Source organism: Haliotis cracherodii, unplaced genomic scaffold, assembly GCF_022045235.1.
Source record: "Haliotis cracherodii isolate W230 unplaced genomic scaffold, xgHalCrac1.p SCAF_18, whole genome shotgun sequence".
In the NCBI taxonomy this organism is placed as follows: domain Eukaryota; kingdom Metazoa; phylum Mollusca; class Gastropoda; order Lepetellida; family Haliotidae; genus Haliotis; species Haliotis cracherodii.
The window spans coordinates 2359613-2380432 of record NW_027266273.1 but is presented as its reverse complement, the minus strand read 5'-3'; the positions used below and the strand labels follow the sequence as shown (position 1 = coordinate 2380432).

General features: G+C 38.5%; 1 protein-coding gene across 2 annotated transcripts in view; it reads right to left on the bottom strand.

The window, feature by feature from the left end:
- Positions 1 to 489: 489 nt before the first annotated feature.
- LOC139465660 (acyl-CoA 6-desaturase-like) overlaps positions 490 to 20820 on the bottom strand; it is a 33993-nt gene continuing 13662 nt past the window's right edge. Inside the window, exons 3-13 of one of the 2 annotated variants that reach the window (XM_071247397.1) lie at positions 19882 to 20025; positions 18970 to 19116; positions 17334 to 17435; positions 7226 to 7285; positions 6418 to 6483; positions 5877 to 5937; positions 5225 to 5301; positions 4834 to 4931; positions 3240 to 3416; positions 2946 to 3071; positions 490 to 2244 (exon numbers count right to left, since the gene is read on the bottom strand). In XM_071247397.1, the coding sequence (XP_071103498.1) occupies positions 2184 to 2244; positions 2946 to 3071; positions 3240 to 3416; positions 4834 to 4931; positions 5225 to 5301; positions 5877 to 5937; positions 6418 to 6483; positions 7226 to 7285; positions 17334 to 17435; positions 18970 to 19116; positions 19882 to 20025 (1119 nt within the window). In that variant the 3' untranslated portion in view covers positions 490 to 2183. Of the gene's footprint in view, positions 2245 to 2945; positions 3072 to 3239; positions 3417 to 4833; positions 4932 to 5224; positions 5302 to 5876; positions 5938 to 6417; positions 6484 to 7225; positions 7286 to 17333; positions 17436 to 17701; positions 17807 to 18969; positions 19117 to 19881; positions 20026 to 20820 lie in introns of both variants that reach the window. The other variant, XM_071247396.1, reaches the window with a different exon arrangement.

The window sequence follows — 20820 nt, the reverse complement described above, 5'->3', positions numbered from 1 at the left end:
ACATCATTCCAGCTGTTGAGAGATGGCAGCGTCTTCAGTGTCAAAGATACCTTGGACCTTGGTAGTCCACTTTCTTGAGAGCAGTGTGTGCTGCTCAATCTACCAGAGAGTGAGTGAGTGAGTGAGTTTGGTTTTACGCCGCTTTTGGCAATATTCCAGCAATATCACGGCGGGGGACACCAGAAATGGGCTTCACACATTGTACCAATGTCGGGAAAGGTGTCTTTGGCGTGAGGAGCAAACGCTTTAACCTCTAGGCTACATGACCGCCCTCCAATCTACCAGAGGTTTTGGTATGTGCGTGATGTTTCTTTCATCCATGGCCGATGGGCTACATTCAGTCCTTCCCAAAAGTCAAAAGAACACCCAGTTTCATGTTTAGGTCATGATTGTTGGAATTCTCACTTGCATCTGTTTAGCCATGAAACTGAATTCTGTGATTGCATTTATGGCCTTTGTGACAAGGCAAAACCACTAAGAAAAACAAGATAGTACTAAGTGTTTATTCATGTGTCATGTTTGGCTTACAACAAACTGAGCAAAGTGTCTAGTCAGCAATATAATGAAATCCAGGGCAAGATGTGCAAAACCTGAATGAAGCCTCAAACTATAAATATATTTAAGAATAGACATCTCGGAATTTGTACTAAAGTAACTTAATCATAACCCTTTCATTCACCCAGAGATCACACAAGATGGAGATATGAATGGAAAGCAAATTCTATGTGATGATTAATAACTAATTAAATGAAATGAATAGCATGATCAATAAAATGATTAAGTTTTTATGCCTCTATCATATCACAATTAGCAGTATGCAAATTTGTTTCAGTCGAGTAAACTTACTAAAGTCCATATGTTAAAACTATGGAAAAATCTTTGACTTGAAGAGTTTTGACACAGACTTATTAGAAACAGAAAAACAGCTCACTGGGATGTAATCAGCTTTGCAATTAATGCGGTTATTTCAACACGTCACCGGTAGTGCATCCATAAACACACAACACGCAAACACACATCCTGATCAAATAACTGAGGGCCCTATCCCCACAAACATATTTCCGCTATGGCACCTTACATATAATGCTCTGGGGTGGCGACTTTGGCTACACTTGGTGGTACCATTAACCTTTACTTGTTGGACCCATGGAATTGAAAACCATATCTCAAATAATAATTCTCATCATCACTTAACAATAAATAAAAAAGTATCTTGGCCTGCATTGGCATGGATACTGCTTTGGGGAACTATATTAGAGTGTAGGTATACAAAAATAGACTTTGTATGCAGCAATAAGCCATACACCGGTGCATGATAGCTTTCACCTGGAGAAAAGATATGGTGATATATGCTTAGGAGGGAAAAACACCAATAAATATACTTGTACATATTGGAAGTTAAATTGTTCCAGCCAGCTCTCCTACAGAAATGATTATTTACAACACTGACAATTTTTTCATCAAGGATGAATTCTACATACATATATATTTCAGATCATTTGGATGGGAATTTGATCTGTGGTGTGAAAGTTGGAACTGTTTTCCAAATGACTACTATTTATAATTACCTCATTGTCTGCATGTATAATATGCACCCTCTCTACACAGCTGTATATTTCCTTGGCAGAGGGAAGGAGTGTACTTTATGTACTTGAAATAAACAAAACAGTACAGACTATTCTATAACATCAAAAATATAAAAAATCATTTTCTCACAAAGAACACAACATATTCATGTGGTAACAAAATCCAAAATCAAGTATCCGATTCACATGCACAGTTCATACAAAAATGAAGTCAATCCTAAATAATACTGCAGTGATCAATCTTTGTTAAATCAATATTTTTCCTTAATTTCTTTGAAATATTTACACACAACCAGAAACACAGTAATAACTGCGACATACACTGGACATCTTAAAGTATACTGTCAAAAATAGTTCTTTTCATCCTGTCCATTGTTTGAAAAGGCAACAGTGGACAATAGTTTCCGACATCTATTTCCAATGGGATGGTAGGAAACAAGTACACCACTTTGGGGAAAAATATCTCATCAACATAACAATCGTCAATTTCAGCTTTCATAAATCCTCTTTATGAACATGTTTGTATATTATTGTATATACTGTTTCAATTTCAGACGGGAGACAAATGGCATCTTGATCGTAGAGGCAGAAGGTAGTCTAGGGGCTGTGGAAGGCGTTGTAGGTCGAGTACCAGAGTTCTCCGGAATGCTTCAGGGTTCTGCGAGTATAAAAGACATCTGTAGGGAGTGTTCAGATACTGCACATTATGAAATTGATGTGAAAAATGTTTACAATCCTTGCATTTATAGTGACACATTTGTATCTGGATACAGGCACATCAGGGAGCGCAAATGCAATTCATCTCTAGAGTACAATACATGTATATGTGTATTTCATCTATCAATATAGAATTTTGCAATTGTTTTATTACTTCACAGTCCCAAACACTGAAAAAGTTATTCCTTTCAAGAAATTCTATGGAGCTTGGAGGCTGTATTATCAACTTTTCAAAAATCAGGAGCAGCTTTCACTTTAGTGTAAGAGACCATGTACTTTGCTGCACTGCAATAGTTTATACAGCATACTTGTATTACAAGACTGAATGTTTAAGGGAGAAGAATGTTATTTTCTGTAAAAACTCTAAGATGTACAGATAAGTTGTGACATATTCTTTTCATGTAATGGGCTTTCTGCTACCCTGGGTGAATCCTGTTTTATCCTCCAAAACTGGCTACATTGTAGATATCACTGCAATGAAATTGCATCACAATGCTTTGCAGACCATTGTGACATCATTGGTTACCAAGCCTCAGTTTTTCCACTTTTATCGAGTGTTGATATATTTGATATCAAAACACACAGGGGTGAGATTCTCTATTTGTGTAGCACATACTTCTTTTAGAAAACATGTTCACTTACCGGACTATATCAGCAAAGGCTGTACCCAGAGGCTTGATTTTATAAGAGATGTTGTGTTTCTCACACACTGATCTGACCAGAGCAGAGATCTTGTGCAGGTTGTGTCGGGGCATGGTTGGAAACAGGCTGCAAGGAAATAAATGCAAATCTATTGCATAACAAACTGGATTTCTTTCAGAATTGGCTTTCCTTGCTTATTACAGAGAATACATAGTGTATGTAGTCATTTCAGGCAATTTTATTACCTCTACACAAAAATAATGATCCAATTTGATGCAAAGGGAGGTAACTCACTGGTGCTCAATTTGGAAGTTGAGATGGCCTGTGAACCAGTCATTGAAGAAGGACTGTTCCACATTACATGTTGCATGCAGCTGCAGGGCCAGCCAGGGTTTGGCGGTGTCCTCCTCGATGTCCATGGGGATGTGGTTAGACTGCGACACCCAGGTGAACCAGTGGGATTCCAGGCACCTGCAGTCGAAATAGCATGTGTCATTCATGTCATACTAAAGCACTAGCTATAAGTACCAACCTCAAGATGAAGAAGTAGACTACAGTCCCTGCATATACCTACCTCAAGATAAAGTAGTAGATCCCAGTCCATGCATATACCTACCTCAAGATGAAGTAGTCGATCCTAGTCCCTGCATATACCTACCTCAAGATGAAGTAGTAGACGACAGTCCCTGCATATACCTACCTCAAGATGAAGTAGTAGACGACAGTCCCTGCATATACCTACCTCAAGATGAAGTAGTAGACGACAGTCCCTGCATATACCTACCTCAAGATGAAGTAGTAGACGACAGTCCCTGCATATACCTACCTCAAGATGAAGTATTAGACGACAGTCCCTGCATATACCTACCTCAAGATGAAGTAGTAGACGACAGTCCCTGCATATACCTACCTCAAGATGAAGTAGCAGACGACAGTCCCTGCATATACCTACCTCAAGATGAAGTAGCAGACGACAGTCCCTGCATATACCTACCTCAAGATGAAGTAGTAGACAACAGTCCCTGCATATACCTACCTAAGATAAAGTAGTAGATGACGGTACTATCAAGTCCCTGCATATACCTACCTCAAGATAAAGTAGTAGATGACGGTACTATCAAGTCCCTGCATATACCTACCTCAAGATAAAGTAGTAGATGACGGTACTATCAAGTCCCTGCATATACCTACCTCAAGATGAAGTAGTAGACGACAGTCCCTGCATATACCTACCTCAAGATGAAGTAGCAGACGACAGTCCCTGCATATACCTACCTAAGATAAAGTAGTAGATGACGGTACTATCAAGTCCCTGCATATACCTACCTCAAGATGAAGTAGTAGACGACAGTCCCTGCATATACCTACCTCAAGATAAAGTAGTAGATGACGGTACTATCAAGTCCCTGCATATACCTACCTCAAAATAAAGTAGTAGATGACGGTACTATCAAGTCCCTGCATATACCTACCTCAAAATAAAGTAGTAGATGACGGTACTATCAAGTCCCTGCATATACCTACCTCAAGATAAAGTAGTAGATGATGGTACTATCAAGTCCCTGCATATACCTACCTCAAGATAAAGTAGTAGATGACGGTACTATCAAGTCCCTGCATATACCTACCTCAAAATAAAGTAGTAGATGACGGTACTATCAAGTCCCTGCATATACCTACCTCAAAATAAAGTAGTAGATGACGGTACTATCAAGTCCCTGCATATACCTACCTCAAGATAAAGTAGTAGATGACGGTACTATCAAGTCCCTGCATATACCTACCTCAAAATAAAGTAGTAGATGACGGTACTATCAAGTCCCTGCATATACCTACCTCAAGATAAAGTAGTAGATGACGGTACTATCAAGTCCCTGCATATACCTACCTCAAAATAAAGTAGTAGATGATGGTACTCCCAATTCCCAGCATGGGGATGTAGAGGTAGAAGAACTTGACAAAGAACAGGCTCACAGACAGGAGATCCTAAGAACAATATATGTTTCAAGATATTACAATGAAAACAGGGATATTTCTAACCCATAACATTTATTGCAGGAGAATTAATTCCTATTTGAAATAATGCACGGACTATACAGATATGGAATGTGACACTCATAGCTGGATTGATGAATGCAGTGTTTCACCAAGCAGCAATATTCCAGATATTTCAAAGTCGTTGGCCCACAATTTGTCCACAGTAATTAAAACTGCTCTCCAACCTCCTCAACCTTAGGGTTGGAGCCACATAGCAATGTGCCAACTTGCATGTTACTTACCCACCAAGCCTTCCTGGTGAATATGTGTCTGAAGAGCATGTACTGGAAGTAGACTGGGAACAGGAGGGGTGGTCCGACTGAAACGACCAGCATTCAAACATTACCTGAAAAGCAAAGACAGCTGGGGACCCAGGTCAATCTAGGGAGCAAAGCCCAAAGGATGTATATCGTTGACGTTTATTTACCTCATGTATGGTGCTAAAATACCCAAGACCACAATAAGGTCATATTTGGGATTAGAGCCCTTCATCAGTGGACTTGGTAGTGCCATAGACCAGTTGGCCACCCATTAAATATATATACTTATATTTCACCCAATATCCAACTTTTAGCTGTTCAGAGGTGCTTGCATGTATGTACAGTTATGATAAAATACAGACATCCAATCTTCAGTCTCGGATCTGTCATTGAGATTGTGGTTAGCATACACTTCATCGTTTTCAGTTTGCCATCTCCTGTGCTATCACTTTTCACATGGGGAAAGAGCATTAATGAGAAAATGTTCTGCTATGGACACATTTAGCATTAATTGTCTTGGGTAACCTCTGCCTGACACAAGTGACATTCACGATCAGAACATGGATTACTTGTTTTGCATCTTGTCCTCATCATACCATTCCGAGTTTGAAAGTAACAGCTGGACACTACTTACTGAGGAAGAAATATCTGTGTTGCCAGTTGTATGGCATGCTCTTCTTTCTCTCTTTAGCAACCTGCAAACATTCAAACACAGAATAATTTCATTAGATACCAAAAAAAAATTCTTGATATATACTACTCCACGATTAAAAATATCCCTGATGTACAATTCTCAGAACATGTCAAGTGTATACCGGTATTTAATGACATATCTGATTATTCCTACCAAAAGTTGAGTAGTATATTTAGCAATATAAACAGATCTAAAACAAAAAAGTGAGACTTTGTGTTCTTTGAAAAGTTCCCTTGTGGAGCTGGTCTTGTTAATATACTCCTCAAAAGAAGTTAAAGAACACCCTTTTTTTAATTTTAATATAACTATATGGTATGCCATATGAAAAAGTTGGTGATCTTTAACTTCTTTTGAGTAGTATACATACAGTACATACCATACATAATATTCAATTTTGAAAGACCCCTATGCCAAAGAGAAAACCAAACTGAATGTTCAGCTTCAGGACAAGTTACGGTCTAACAGATGTAGGGAGCTATACCTGGACTGGCATGACCTTGCCCACAACAAACAGTTCCTCCACCCTCACATCCGGGTCCTTGTTCATCTGGAAATACAGCACAGTTACAGCTTACCAGAGCGTACATAGAGTTATGCTACATAGATATGTACTCATACAGAACACGCAGCATCTGCCAAAACTTAAGCGTGTGTTTGAGACTGAATTGAGGAATGCAAAGTAAGGGTTGGTTGGTTTGTTGTTTAATGCTGCATTCAGCAATATTCCAGCTATATGACGGCGGTCTGTAAATAATCGAGCCTGGACCAGACAATCCAGTGGTTGCCATCATGAGCATCGATCCACACAATTGGGATCCCGATCCCGTTAGTCGCCTCTTACAAAAAGCATAATCGCCTTTTACGGCAAGCATGGGTTGCCGAAGACCCCTCATCTTCACAGGTCGTAAAGTAAGGGGATGGATTAATTTTCCATATTATCCAGTAGTGATTGAATGTTGTCATCAATTCCAGACAAACCAACCAGTGACTAAAAGCATGAGCATAGATCGAAATACGATGACGAACTAATGGGATCGGGTGGTCAGGTTCGCTGACTTGGTTGATGCATGTCATCGTATCCCAATTGCATAGATCGTTGCTCATGATGACAATCACTAGATTGTCTGGTCCAGACTCGATTATTTACAGCCCGATGTCATATAGCTGGAATATTGCTGAGTGTGGCGTTAAACAATAAACAAACAAAAAACAAAAATCATACATCAGCAGGGTGAAGACAAGCCATCAACAGTTGATGGGCTTGGGGCTGGTAATGCATGGGTACTCACCACGTTCGGCTTGGCATGGTGCTGGTAATGCATGTGGTTCCACCACTGGGGGGATGCACCCTGCAGAGGAATATCCATCATTATCAAGTATCCAGCATCTACCCGTACATATCTTACAGTGTACACTCACGTGTAGGCATCAGTAAACAACTGCTATTATGAACCTATTTATACCAGAAAAGAAAGGTCTAGACATAATCAAACAGTACTAGCATTCAAGAATGTGTCGATTTAGATATGTGAGAAAATACTACTAAGAATACCCTGAAGTACTCTGTAACCATGGTCAATTAGGTAACTCAGAAATTACATGTGGGCAAGAAAATTGTTTAAATGATTGCCAAAGTTCCCTCTCACAATTACTTTGTTAGTCCTATTTATACATATGAGAGATATTCAGCTTTACATCTAACCCAAATAGACTGTGTAGACCATACCACCATTTGGTAGATAGCCAATGGCCTAGGAGACATACAGAATTGGCACTTGTTGGTATGGCAATTTTGTATTTATAGTCTGTAAAAACAGTTATAAAACATCCTGCTTCAGACTGTCCTTTAGTTCTAAGGATGCCAATATCTGTAACAATTTCATGCCCAATAAAGCACTAGAATGGTCAGGTACATATTTGATTTCAAGGTTCATATTAACAGTTTCTTCACCAAACTACTGAATTATTTCATTATTCCAAAACAATTCTTGTAACAGATATTATAAAATATAAGATAAAAGAAGACCAACAACCATTACATTAAACTGTTTCAACAATGGTTATATTTTGTGTAAGACGGTTGTTTTACAAGACCTTTTTTTTCCCTTCCAAATATTTAAAAGAATACTTGAGGATTGTGGTGTGGTTTCACAGAACAGCAGTATGACTAACATGCAATGAAATCCCAGTATCATGAACCTTAATACGCTTACTAACATCACAAACATCCCTGGCTGCTTTCATGGCCCAAATAGAGAGAGAGTGAGAGAGAGTGAGAGTGAGAGTGAGAGTGAGAGAGTATAGTTTTACGCCGCTTTTAGCAATATTCCAGCAATATCACGGCGGGGGTCACCAGAAATGGGCTTCACACATTATACCCATGTCGGGAATCGAACCCGGGTCTTCGGCGTGACGAGCGAACACTTTAACCACTAGGTTACCCGACCGCCCCTGGCCCAAATAGAATATGCACTGTTATATTTACTCTTCTAATTACAACTTATAAAAAAATAACATTGATTAAAAGAGGATACATCATTGTACCCACCAAATTCAGATCAAAACAATACTCGATATGTTTGAATAGAGTCATTTCCAAACAAACCAAATTTTTATGAAATAGCATAACCTTACTTTGAAAAAAACATATCAACATCTATTCTTTTTCAAGGTTTCGTTCACTTGGTTAAAAATCAGCAAAACAAAGAATTTACTTTATGACTATGCTTTTACATGACACATCTGCATATAAATCTTATATCAGATATATGGGATTAAAAAATATCATTACTCATAATAAAATCAAGCTATCTGATTGGCCCAATGCAGTCCTTTTGCAAATTGGTCAGTTGCCTGTATGGTCAACATCTCCTTGTCAAGTAAGTGGACCTGTTCACATTTTCAGTTACCAAACTGAACACACTGGCAGTCATAAGGCAGATCTGATATTGTCAAAGATATTTTCCCAAAAATACATCTCTGTACTTCTGAACATGTCATAATAATTTCGTAACGTGTAAGACTATGAGGGTATACTGTGGTGTCAAAGCCAATTCAGCTCATAAAATCCCATATACCATATATAAAATCCCATATACCATGCTGGTGACACATGTAATTCATATCAAAATTTGTATTTCCTTACACATACATCACATGCATACAGAGATTTCTATTCTCATACAACAGTCTGTCATGCCGACTTTCAAGGAAAGATATGTAAGACTGCAAAAATCATTGTTATTGAAATCTCAGCAGTATCTTAATCGATGGTCCAAACTGATGATTGTTGGGCAGATAGTGTTATCATGGCCTGACTTCCAACATGAGTGGTCATATCTCCTGGTGAGATGTCAGACGTGCCGAGTCAGCTGCTGTGTCAGGAGACCCCTGCATGAGCACCACGTTGCAGGGAATGATTACCTTCTCAAGAGTCATAATACGTGCAGAATAGGACAGCATTTAGTCACTCATTCAAACTATCCTATCAGTTCTTGATATTCTTAGCCTTGAATTATTTCTTTTAGCCAGGCAATGATAGAAATGAGTTGGTTGGTTGGTTGGTTAGTTGGTTTGTTGTTTAACACCGCAATCAGCAATAGTCCAGCTATATGACGGCGGTCTGTAAATAATCGAGCCTGGACCAGACAATCCAGTGATTGATATCATGAGCATCGATCCACGCAATTGGGATCGATGACATGTATCAACCAAGTCAGCGAGCCTGACCACCCAATCTCGTTAGTCGACTTTTACGACAAGCATAGTCGCCTTTTACGGTTGCTGAAGACCTTTTCTACCCCGGAATGATAGAAATGACTTGCAAACCATAGCATATGAGTTGTATTGCAGCATGTCAGCTTGATGTTGGAGGAAAGCCCGAAGTAGGCACACTGCAGGCCTATAGTACAAGTATCACTGGGGCAGTGTGTGACTTCTTGTCTTGACCTAGCTGTCTTTCGAAGCATTGTCGTATATCTGGAGAATTGTTCTACATCCTTCATAAAGGCTACAAGTATTGTAAAGGCTACAGTGAGGAATTGTCCAATGTTCTATCAAGATGAAATCATCTATCTATCATGCTTACATCACGCCACTCATGTAGTACAGCACCAAGTGGTGGGTTGTTATTTTTCCCAGTGATAACCTGCTCATGCTCCAGATAATGTTTGTGTCATTCATACTGTCAACATCCACTACACCTCACATTAACACGTGGAGTACACACGTTCAAGGCTAACTCGCATCACTGTCAGTTCATCACGAGATAGCATACATGTGAAGCCACTAATGTTACTTTGAGCAGTAACTCAGTTTTATCATATATTGGGTAGGTTTCTCGGCAGGATAAAGTCAACGGATAATAACGATAGTCATTGGGGTCATATGCGGATAGTTATGCAAATATCAAAGGTCAAGTAGGGACTACTTTCAGTGTTTATAAATAAACATGGCATCGCCCTTGTCATTCGGCGAACGAGTCAGAATCAACCATCGGGAATCTGGAGAAACTACAGGGATAATGGCTTTCATTATAGCTCACTAAATACAACCTGTATGTACCACGGCTGTGGAAGGAAGTCCTGATGTGATGCTGGCCTTAATGTTTACCACTTTGGTGAAATACCAAGGAGCATAGACATGTTGATAACAAACCAAAAATCAAAATCAGGCCAAAGCTGAAATTTGACTGGGCCACCCATGCCCCCTCATGTTATATAAATCCTAGCCACAAGATGTTTTTGTTTGTTTGTTGTTTAACGCCGCGATCAGCAATATTCCAGCTATCTGGACGGCGGTCTGTAAATAATCAAGTCTGGACCAGACAATCCAGTTAATGACATCATGAGCATCGATCCACGGAATTGGGATACGATGACATGCATCAACCAAGTCAGCAAGCCTGACCACCTGATCCCGTTAGTCGCCCTTTACGACAAGCATAGTTGCCTTTACGGCAAGCATGGGTTCCTGAAGACCTATTCTACCCCGGATCTTCACGGGTCCCACAAAATGTACAAAACCTGCCCTCACAACATCCACAATACAGAAAACATAAACATCCTAATAATATAGTTCTGTGAAAGAAACATGAACAATGATATCTATATTGTCAATGATGCAGACATAAGATAGAGAATTAATATGTTCATTTACTTGTAAAACCACACCACTCACCTCCATTATGGAAAATTCAGGTGAAACTACACATGCAGTCATGAAATGTCAAACCTTATCATTTCTGATATTGAACTCTCTTAAATTGAATTAATATATAATGTATAGAACCAAGGATAAGTAACCATGGTAATGAAAAAGTCACCGTAACCATCACCAAGCAAAAACAATTTCCAGGAGTCAGGTATTATCACCCTGGTCATTACAGTTGCATAATGTTTGTCTGGTAGTGTCATCCACTCCATGACTGTAGTCCACACAATAAATTATCAAATTTTAACACTGCATTTAGCAGTATTTCAGATATATCCCATTTGTAGTCTAGTTTAAATATTGACTGGTAAAATATCAAAGTACTTGGTGAAACACATCCTGAAACTTGTTTTGCATGGCTTGTCACTTGTAACATGTAATCAGTGAAACACTCAGTATTCAAATCACAATAACTAATTAATGTTAGAATCTACAGAGTCTAATTATCAAGCACCAGGAGAAGCTGTAGCAGGCTATATACGTGTCCAGGCTCATTATGAACAGGGAAATTGTTTCGTCTCTCAGTAACATACTGCAGATGCAGATAAAGGCAGTGTTGTGGGTCCCTTGCAATCGGGGAAGGTGGTAAGTTGAGAGAAAAAGATCTCATAAAACATTCAGTAAAAACACCCTTCTTTTGATGACTGTCAGCCTGCCTGGGCTTTGCCCTCATACTGCTGTTGCATGCTGGATCATTTAGGAAGAATTGTTGCAAAAGGACACATTGTAATTATTGTGCAACCAGTGTTTACAAGGCCAGCTATGATAAAAGATAATGTAGTCAGTAATATAGCTGTATCATGGCAACCTTTTGCTAATCAGTTCATGAACCGAACAAACCAGTGGTTGACAGCATCAGCACACATACACACACCGGTCAAGTCACAGACAAGAATTGGTCTTACTCATCCCAGTTTATCTCCGAAAAGACAAACTCTATCATAGCTGCCACTGGAACACCTTGGATGACTGCTCTGTACCAGACTACAAACAGCAGTCAGTTTAGAAAATTATTCAATATCTAATTGAAACTTTGTGTTCAGTAAATTTAACAATTGAATATATTTACATTCCAACAATATTGTGTGTTTGTTGGTTACTGTTACACAGCAGTATTCCATCAATATGTCGGCAGGCTGTAGATAATCCAGTGACTGATATCATAAAACACTGATGGGTGTGATGACACACAATCAACAAAGTCTCCGAGCCTGTCTGGAGTGTTTGTACCTAAACGTTCTCAGGTTATTTCAGCTACTGAAAGGCAATTGTCATCTATCCTGTATCAGTTTCCAATAACCAAAACTTTTGCAATTAATCACTTGTTGTCCTACTACTAGAACAAAAGAACTATTTTTGTGTACATGGGGCTAATGGTGCAAACAGCTTCATCAAGTGCAACAAAACTATGTGCAGAAAAGTTATTATTTTTCAAGAATGAACATGATGAAAAGACAAATAACAAATAATAAAAAGAGTTTAAAAAAGCTAATGCAAACTCTTGAGAGACGAAACAATTTCCTAAAATAACCACACTTTGAACAAGGTTACACACAATCTTCAGGGTCTGAATTACTCCAGGGAGCAGCTATCAATATTTCACACCAACATGACAGGGACGAAAACACTGGGGCATGCACTTCACATCAACCAACCGAATGAGGGACATGTTAACGTCATACCACAAAAAACGCGGGATAAAAACACATCTCACAAAATTAAATGTTGAATGCAAGTTGTGTAAGCCTGAGATCCAGTGTCCAGACACCCCCTGAGAACGGCAATGGCAAACCCCCTCTATTGAAGTAAATCATGTTATACCATGGTCAGCAATATCACAGCAATGATTGTTCAATTGAGTGAGTATGACCACATTTACCACTTGTCATTCCCGGGAAGAAGAATTGGAACCCATTCTCGTGACCATTTTAATGACTGCGATCCTTTGTATGAGTGAGTATTGTGTAAAAAAAATAAATTCATCCTCGATTTTCCAATGTATTAAATAGCCATCATTACAATGTTTTCAGACCAGTTCCATTGTCAAGATACTAAAAATAGACATCCATTCAAATTACACAGATATGCTGTCAAATACAATCAGAATGCCTTATAGCATAAGGACTGGATTCTGTTAAATACGAGGGAGCAGAGCCCCAGAGTTGTGAGACGGCTGTGATTAACAGCTTTATCTGACAATCATGCCCGAGTAACATCTGCATGAAATCTTTCTGGCATGGAATGCAATTTATTATTTCAAAATGTTGATACCTTTTTGTGTCAATATTGTTGTACACAGTATCACTACAACAGATGCAATTATAATGTTGTTGTTTTGATGTTACATTGTATTCTGACATTGTATCAGCCAACTCCGCCTTCATTTGGTGAGTATCCAATCAGCAAAGCCGATAAGGGTGGTGATATTTCAGATATATCAGAGTCTGCTTTTGAGTATGGAATATATCGCCATGAAAACATCAGCTATTGGTTAGTTGAGGTTTCGCTTTGACAAGCCCTGATTGTGAATGTAGATCTGTGCTGAACACATTTTGATTGGTTGCTGATTTCAAGCTCATGAGAGAAATTCAGTGAAGTTAGAGTGATGGAGATGGTGACGTCACTTCCAAACTGAAGGTATGTTGGTGGATACTTCCAGGGTATTAATGATAACAGAATGGAGATATGATACATTGGACAATCGAGGAGGTGTACACTTCAGATACAAAACATGCCTGAAAACAGTCTAATTGGGAAGGGTTTCTTTGACCCCAGTATGTAAGTCAGAGGCACGTTCTGTTTAGTTCATCATGATTTTGCCTACAAGATAATTGATAGGGGGACAAGTCTTCTTGCAGGTGACAAAGTGGTGAGTGGTGAACACACCAATGATGGGCAGAGCGGGCAACAACCCATGGCAAGGTACAATGACAATGCTGCAGCTTAGAGCCTTTCATCTGTGGTGATCACCCATTAAGTATTAGTCAATCACAGCCTCCATTTTGTCCAACTGATCACCCAAAACTGAGTTCTATTCCACAATACTGATTCTTCAAATGTCCTTTCCCTTCAGCAGTCGATCTGAAATCCAGCCATAGCCATAAGAAAGGAGTGTTCCGATTGGCTGGTATACACGACCAGACTGGAGTCAGGGACTGAGATTTGACGCAAAGGGCATGTCTGGCACTGCATCTGGATCTCGAGGACTGTCGTTTGGGGTGTGGTTTGCAGAGAATATATGATGTTAAATTGTCTTGTGTAATGTGACAAGTTTAGAATCAGTAATGGTGAAGATTAATGACTCTTACTTAGTTATAACTAATTACCTATCACTCCTTCCTACCCTAATATTGGAATTCCTGTCAGTGTTTTAAGTGAGTGATATGCAGCTATACTACTCAAAAGAAGATTCTTTCATATTACTATAGTTAAGTTGTCATGCCCATATTAACGGTAGTAATATGAAAGAATTGGGTGGTCCTTAACTTCTTTTGAGCAGTATATATCTATTCTATCAGTTTGAGTGAGTAAGTTGGCTTCACATCACCTTGAAGCATTTGATTTGGAACCACAATCAGTGGATCAGATTAACTCTGCCACCCACTCATGCTTCAACAATGCAAGAGTGAAATGGTCAGTCAGTATACTTCACCTAGGACTGGTGCAGATTGTTTGACATTTGCCTGATACATATATTCCCTTGTTCAAATTTCATATTTTCTAGTTCTGTTAGCAGTTATCCTTGTAAAATATTTTTAGCTGGAAAGGACCTTTATGAATTCTGCAATAATTCAATGCAATGTCTGTGAAATACAGGATCTTCATTAATCATATTTAAAACATAGCTGTGCGGATCAATGGACTCCACGACTGAATTTCTGTTTGCCAACTTTTAAAGATTACTACGATTGGGTCTTGAGCACCTCTGGTAGATTTAGAATCAACAAATTTTCAAATTACAAATTAACAATGATTTGTTCATGATACACATGATAAATTGTGGTTGATATAAATGACAATGTCTTGAGGTATATATGGACTAAATTAGGATACATTTTCCAACTCAAAAAGCTTGTTTTTTTACGCATGCACAGACTATGCAAATACCTTCCATAGAAGCAACTGAGACAATAGAACACACTAATCTGATGTTCATGCATTATTTTGCAAAGAAGTAAAAATGTTTGTGTGTAAAAGCTTTCACAATGCGTTGTCACAGTTATTAGAACATTGACATTAGTTGATGTTTGCAAACATTCATGTTTTGTTACAGTCAGCAGGCAAAATCAGTTCACAGTCCAATGAATCCTAAATGTGCATTCTGCATGTGTGCGTGTGTGTCATGCACAAGTGTTATGTTGATGCGGGTGAGAGTGATTGGGTTTAATGCCGCTTTAAAGAGTGTTCCAGTTATATCATAGTGTGTCAGCTTTATGTGGAAGGAAATCCTTACCACTTTAGTAAAAACATAGGATGTAATCAGGGCGAACAGAGATTTAAAACAATGATCATAGGGTTCTAGGTGTGCCAAAGGGACACAACTCTTTAGACTACTGGGCCATACATGCCTGTTTTGTTGATGTGAGAAGTGGTGAGAGCAAAGGTTGCTTGTAAGGTTTGACTATCGTGTATGTTAACGTTGGCACAGTACCACAATAGCAGCAATTTTCAAAAGTGTAGCTCAAACTAAACATAACAAAGGACATTCGCAACAAAAAAAGTTTATAACTCATTTCGATAAACCATCAAAGGAAAATATTTCCAAAGTCTTAAAATTCCACCTCTGATATGACGCACACCATGGACATTCATAAACTGTGGAAACAATCCTAATTCATCCCTTATCCCTTTTGAAACGTTTTAGGACGAAAAATAAGCATTTATTTCATGGATCTGTCATTAAGACATCTGGTGGAGGACGTAGCTTACTGGTTAATGTTTATTTGCTTGTCCCACCGAAGACCTTCACTCACTCAACTGATCAGATTTCCATTTACCTTGGAAAGAATATCCAGCTTACAATTGGACGATGGCATACAAAGTGTATTCCATTTGGCTTTAACCAATCACTGACACGATGAGTACCAAGGGATATATAAATATATTCAGTATTGAATCCCAACCGATGTTAGTCTTGAATGCCTCCGAAAGAATTTAAGAAAGGCATAGCCTCTCAGGAAATGCCTACAAATGTTAAATAGATGCCAAATGGTGAAATGGATACAATATGTCAATTTACTATCATAAGGTGAATATGTTTCTTGACACTTGATGGTTAAGGGAATGAGTTATGAAACACAGCATTGTACAACTGACTGGTCCGAACAAAAACAAACCAAAACTAGGAACTAAAACAATACAAACAAAACAAATAATATTCATGTTAGTCACAGATGTAATGGAAGCGGCAGATCTGATATAGTATCAGCAATCACTGCAGACTGTGTGTGTTAGTGTGAGAGTATTTAGTAAGTGTCTATCAGCTGCAAGCAAGTGTTAGATTGATAGGGGGAGATATGAAGTACATTTCTGAAATGTGAAATGAATCGGTACCAGTAAAAAATGTTCCCTTTTACTCCTAACAGGAAAAAATATATTTAATATGAAATCACAATTTAATAAATGGTGTAATTTAAAAATAGAAGTATTTGAAAACTATTATTGACAGATTTTTAATCCATCAACATGATGAAAACAACAATTGTAGGATATTTCATAATACTAAATGAAGCACAACAATTTGTTTTGATGAATTTGTAAAACAATTTTCACATTTCAGAAATCAATTCAATTTACACTTGATCAAGATTCAGGCATGACACAGGCCTCCACCTACTGCCAGCTAGCAAATCCATTAGTACATGTTTGTTAACAAGCAACAAGACTAGATGCAATCTTTGGAAAATATCCTTTGACAAAAAGGAATAATTTTATGCTTTGAACTGTTCGGGATACGATATGGAGTTCACAATTATTTGTCACATCTAGAATAATGTTGATTTACGTTGATTAAATTATCATCAAAGTAGGTGGAACCTTCATGATTAGTCGATTAAGGAAGTTACAAAACAGTACATGGTTAACTGGGTGATGAGTATACGTATCTGTATGTGTTATGCAGAGGTATGAATTATGTAATCGCTATGTCTCTTCGACTGATTTTGGCCTGTGATGTGCATTTTTTACCTTTATAAATCCAATAGTAATGTGGTGGAGTAAATGGTCCCATTTGGATTTGTGAAATACTGATAAATGGCCAAAGTCATGTTGTAACCACCCAACCTGCGCCTGGAACGAGAGCCATTGACAATGCAGCAACAACGAGGTGAACGAGGTGAAGGTCAGAATGTACATCTGCAAGGACAGCCATTTTGAAAAGTCCATTTTCTAAATTTTTGACAATAAATACCCAATCTGATTCAGTTATAATTTTTCAGAGGCATAATTAAATCAAGAATTTGCAAACTCAACTTTATTTCAAAATGGCTGAAAACAGTGAATATCGCTTCTGCCAACAACACCCATCCTATTTCAGCTTAACCTTGTATTGTTACCTTGGTAACGCCCATGGTAAATAAGTGCATTAGATGGTCCAATTTGTATCGATTTTTAAAGACGGAAATGTGACCGAAGTCATGTTGCAGCCACCCTGATTGAGCCTACAAAAAAGATGAATATCATCATGCAGAATGTTACAGAGAGTCAAGGTTTTAATGCCATAGTCAGCAATTTCCAGCTCTGTCATGGCAGCCAGCAAACAGTCAACTCTGCACCAGAAAAGCCAGTGGTTGACAGCATGAGCAACATTGCACCTCAGCATGGTCACACATTCTAGCCAACCGATCCTCACTAGTCGACTCTTATGACAAGCACGGGGAATAGGCATTTTAGAAAAACAATTTCAAATAAAGGTCATCCTACACATTATTCTTAATCAATCATAGAGTATGTACTTAAAATTGTTATACTATTGAGGAAATTATGGAGAATAATGTTCTTTTATAAAACAGAGTCAGAGTATTTACTATTTTGATAATGACAACCTGAAAAAGAACTTGTCATTAGCAATAACGTATATTGAACAACACTATAACAAAAATACCATCACTGTTTTCACAATCACCAAAGTGTGATGCTTTTACTTCAAATAAACCCAATGTGTAATCCAAACCATATTTTGCACAGAGAGAAAAGTCAAGTTGTATTCGTGAATATTCTCTTCGCATACTCTTGGTGTATCATTACATCTTACTTGAACTATGTTAATATCAAGCTAGGAAGAAAACATTGATCTGCAAATGACTGCATGATTATACCTGAAACAAATACTCAATGTCAATCCCTATAGTTTGATTTGCTTGTTTGTTATTTAACACCAAACTCAGCAATATTTCAGCTATATGACTGCGGTCCAAGAAATCTATTGATTGACATCATTAGCATAGGTCAACGTAATTGGGATACAATGACATGCATCAACCAAGTAAGTGAGTCTGACCACCAGATCTCGTTAGTCACCTCCTACAAGCAGTCGTTTTTTACGGCAAGCATGGGTTGCAGAAGACAATTCTAACCCGATCTTCATGGGTCTGTAGGTATCATGACCTATGTGACCCTGCATCTGTGGATTTGTGACTTCGCCCTTGACTAATGTAACCATTTGCCCTTGACCCTTCACTCTTGACCTCTGTGACCTTGCATCCTTGACACTGTGACCCTTTCCAATTCACCAATGTGACCCTGTGAACATGACCTGTTACCCTTTACCTGTGACCCTGCATCCTTGACCTATGACCCCTTGATTTCTGATGTCCCAGCCTACCTGAACAGTCGCGTAGAATACCAGTGAGAGGATGTAGGGAATCCAGCCAGTGCCAAAGTAGGCCATCACGGCATAAGCCATGTACTCTAACAGTAGGATGTGCCCCAGGTGAAGCACAAAAAACAGGGCGTTGGGCTTGAACAGGTTCTGTGGGAGAACAATCAAAGAATTACCTCACAAATACTTACGCCAGTATCATGTTGACACAATACATGTGGTTTGTATTGCCCAATATCTATTCTCTTTCATATTTTGTATACATGTCAGTACCCTATTTTCTTATTGCCCACTGACCTGAGGCAATTTGTCCAATTTATATTCAGAGCCAAATGAGTCCATCACATTGACAATGTATTTGTTTTTAGCTCCCTGATTTCATTTGAACATATTTTATTCACAAGAAGTGAACGGCATTGGGGGGCAAGTTCTTCAACAAGATTGTTGAATGAACAGTTCTTTACACCAGTCTTTCAGTAGTACATATATAATGTTGGACTGCCTTAAATACAGCTTCATTATCTGTAACAATGTGATCTGCATTGCTGTATAATAATAGGTTCAGATCAACAGGTACATGTACGTTAGACTAAACAAATAATAGTCTTGGTTCTCAGGCACCACCCGCATCATCATAAAGTTTGTGGCATGTTTTGTTTTTATTTCCATTTTAATTTTTTTTTATAAAATGTCAATGCATAATTTTTTTTTGAAAATGGAAACAAAAACGAAACGTGCAATGACCTTTATGATGATGTGGGCAGTGACTATTAATTTTTTTAGCCTTATGAACAATATTTTTTAGGCTGTTAAACATAATTTCACATTGAGGACTAAACAATGTACATTTCATGAGATAATGATATGTATTTTCACATGTATTTTCACATGTACAGTTCAGCTGCCTGATCTCACCATTTTCTCAGCAGTGGCACGGAGCTCGCGGAAGTCACGCTCCACCTCCGTCTCCTTGGTCTCCTCCCTCAGACTGCCGATATGGATTGGCTTGAGGTATTTCTTCACGAAGCTCAGATCATTGTGGAATGCTCGAAAGGCATCCTGGACATGACAAGCGAAGTTTTCAATGAGTAGTATTAAGCTGTTGATTACTGAATATGTGTGGAGAGCTCACAGTTAACTCGTTTTGTGTGAAAAAATATGCAAGTTCCTATCTGCAGTACTTGTTGGAAATTTAGTGTAACATTCCTATTGCTGTGACTTGCCAAATACAAAGTGCATCTTTACCAGTGTAGTGGTTGATGATGTTGCTGCCTCCCGGATTGTGTACCTACTATGCCCTACTCCTACACCCTGTCACCACTCTTTTCACTCAGGGCAAAACTATTTTGGCATCTTGAGTCCTATTTTCTTGACCAGCATTATAATCGGTTGATGATGATGCCTCCTGGGCAGTGCACCCATCACCCATCAGGCAGGTTACCTGTGAAATATATGCTAACACAAAAGCTTCCTATTGGCCTGCCCCTATCCTAGAGGTGTAATGACATAATGGGGTCGAGATACAATACGTATACCGATACTATGGGTGAGATACGATTCGGACCCCAATACAGTACTGTATTTCTGTATTTATTCATAAGCAGCGTTAGAAATTGGCACTTGTCCTGTAGTCCTTGCAAAACTGCTCAATAGTTAAGGTATTATAAGTACTAGTAGATATTTGCCATTTTTAAGGGCTTTTCTATATGTTATCATTATAAGGATTAGTAGACTGAAAACATGGCATGCCTCCTTAGACTCAAATGTATTAACCTTTTACAAGACCCAGAAATCATTGTTAGATTGTGAAAAATATTTATCTCTTCAAATGCCCTGGGTGTACAAATGTCTATT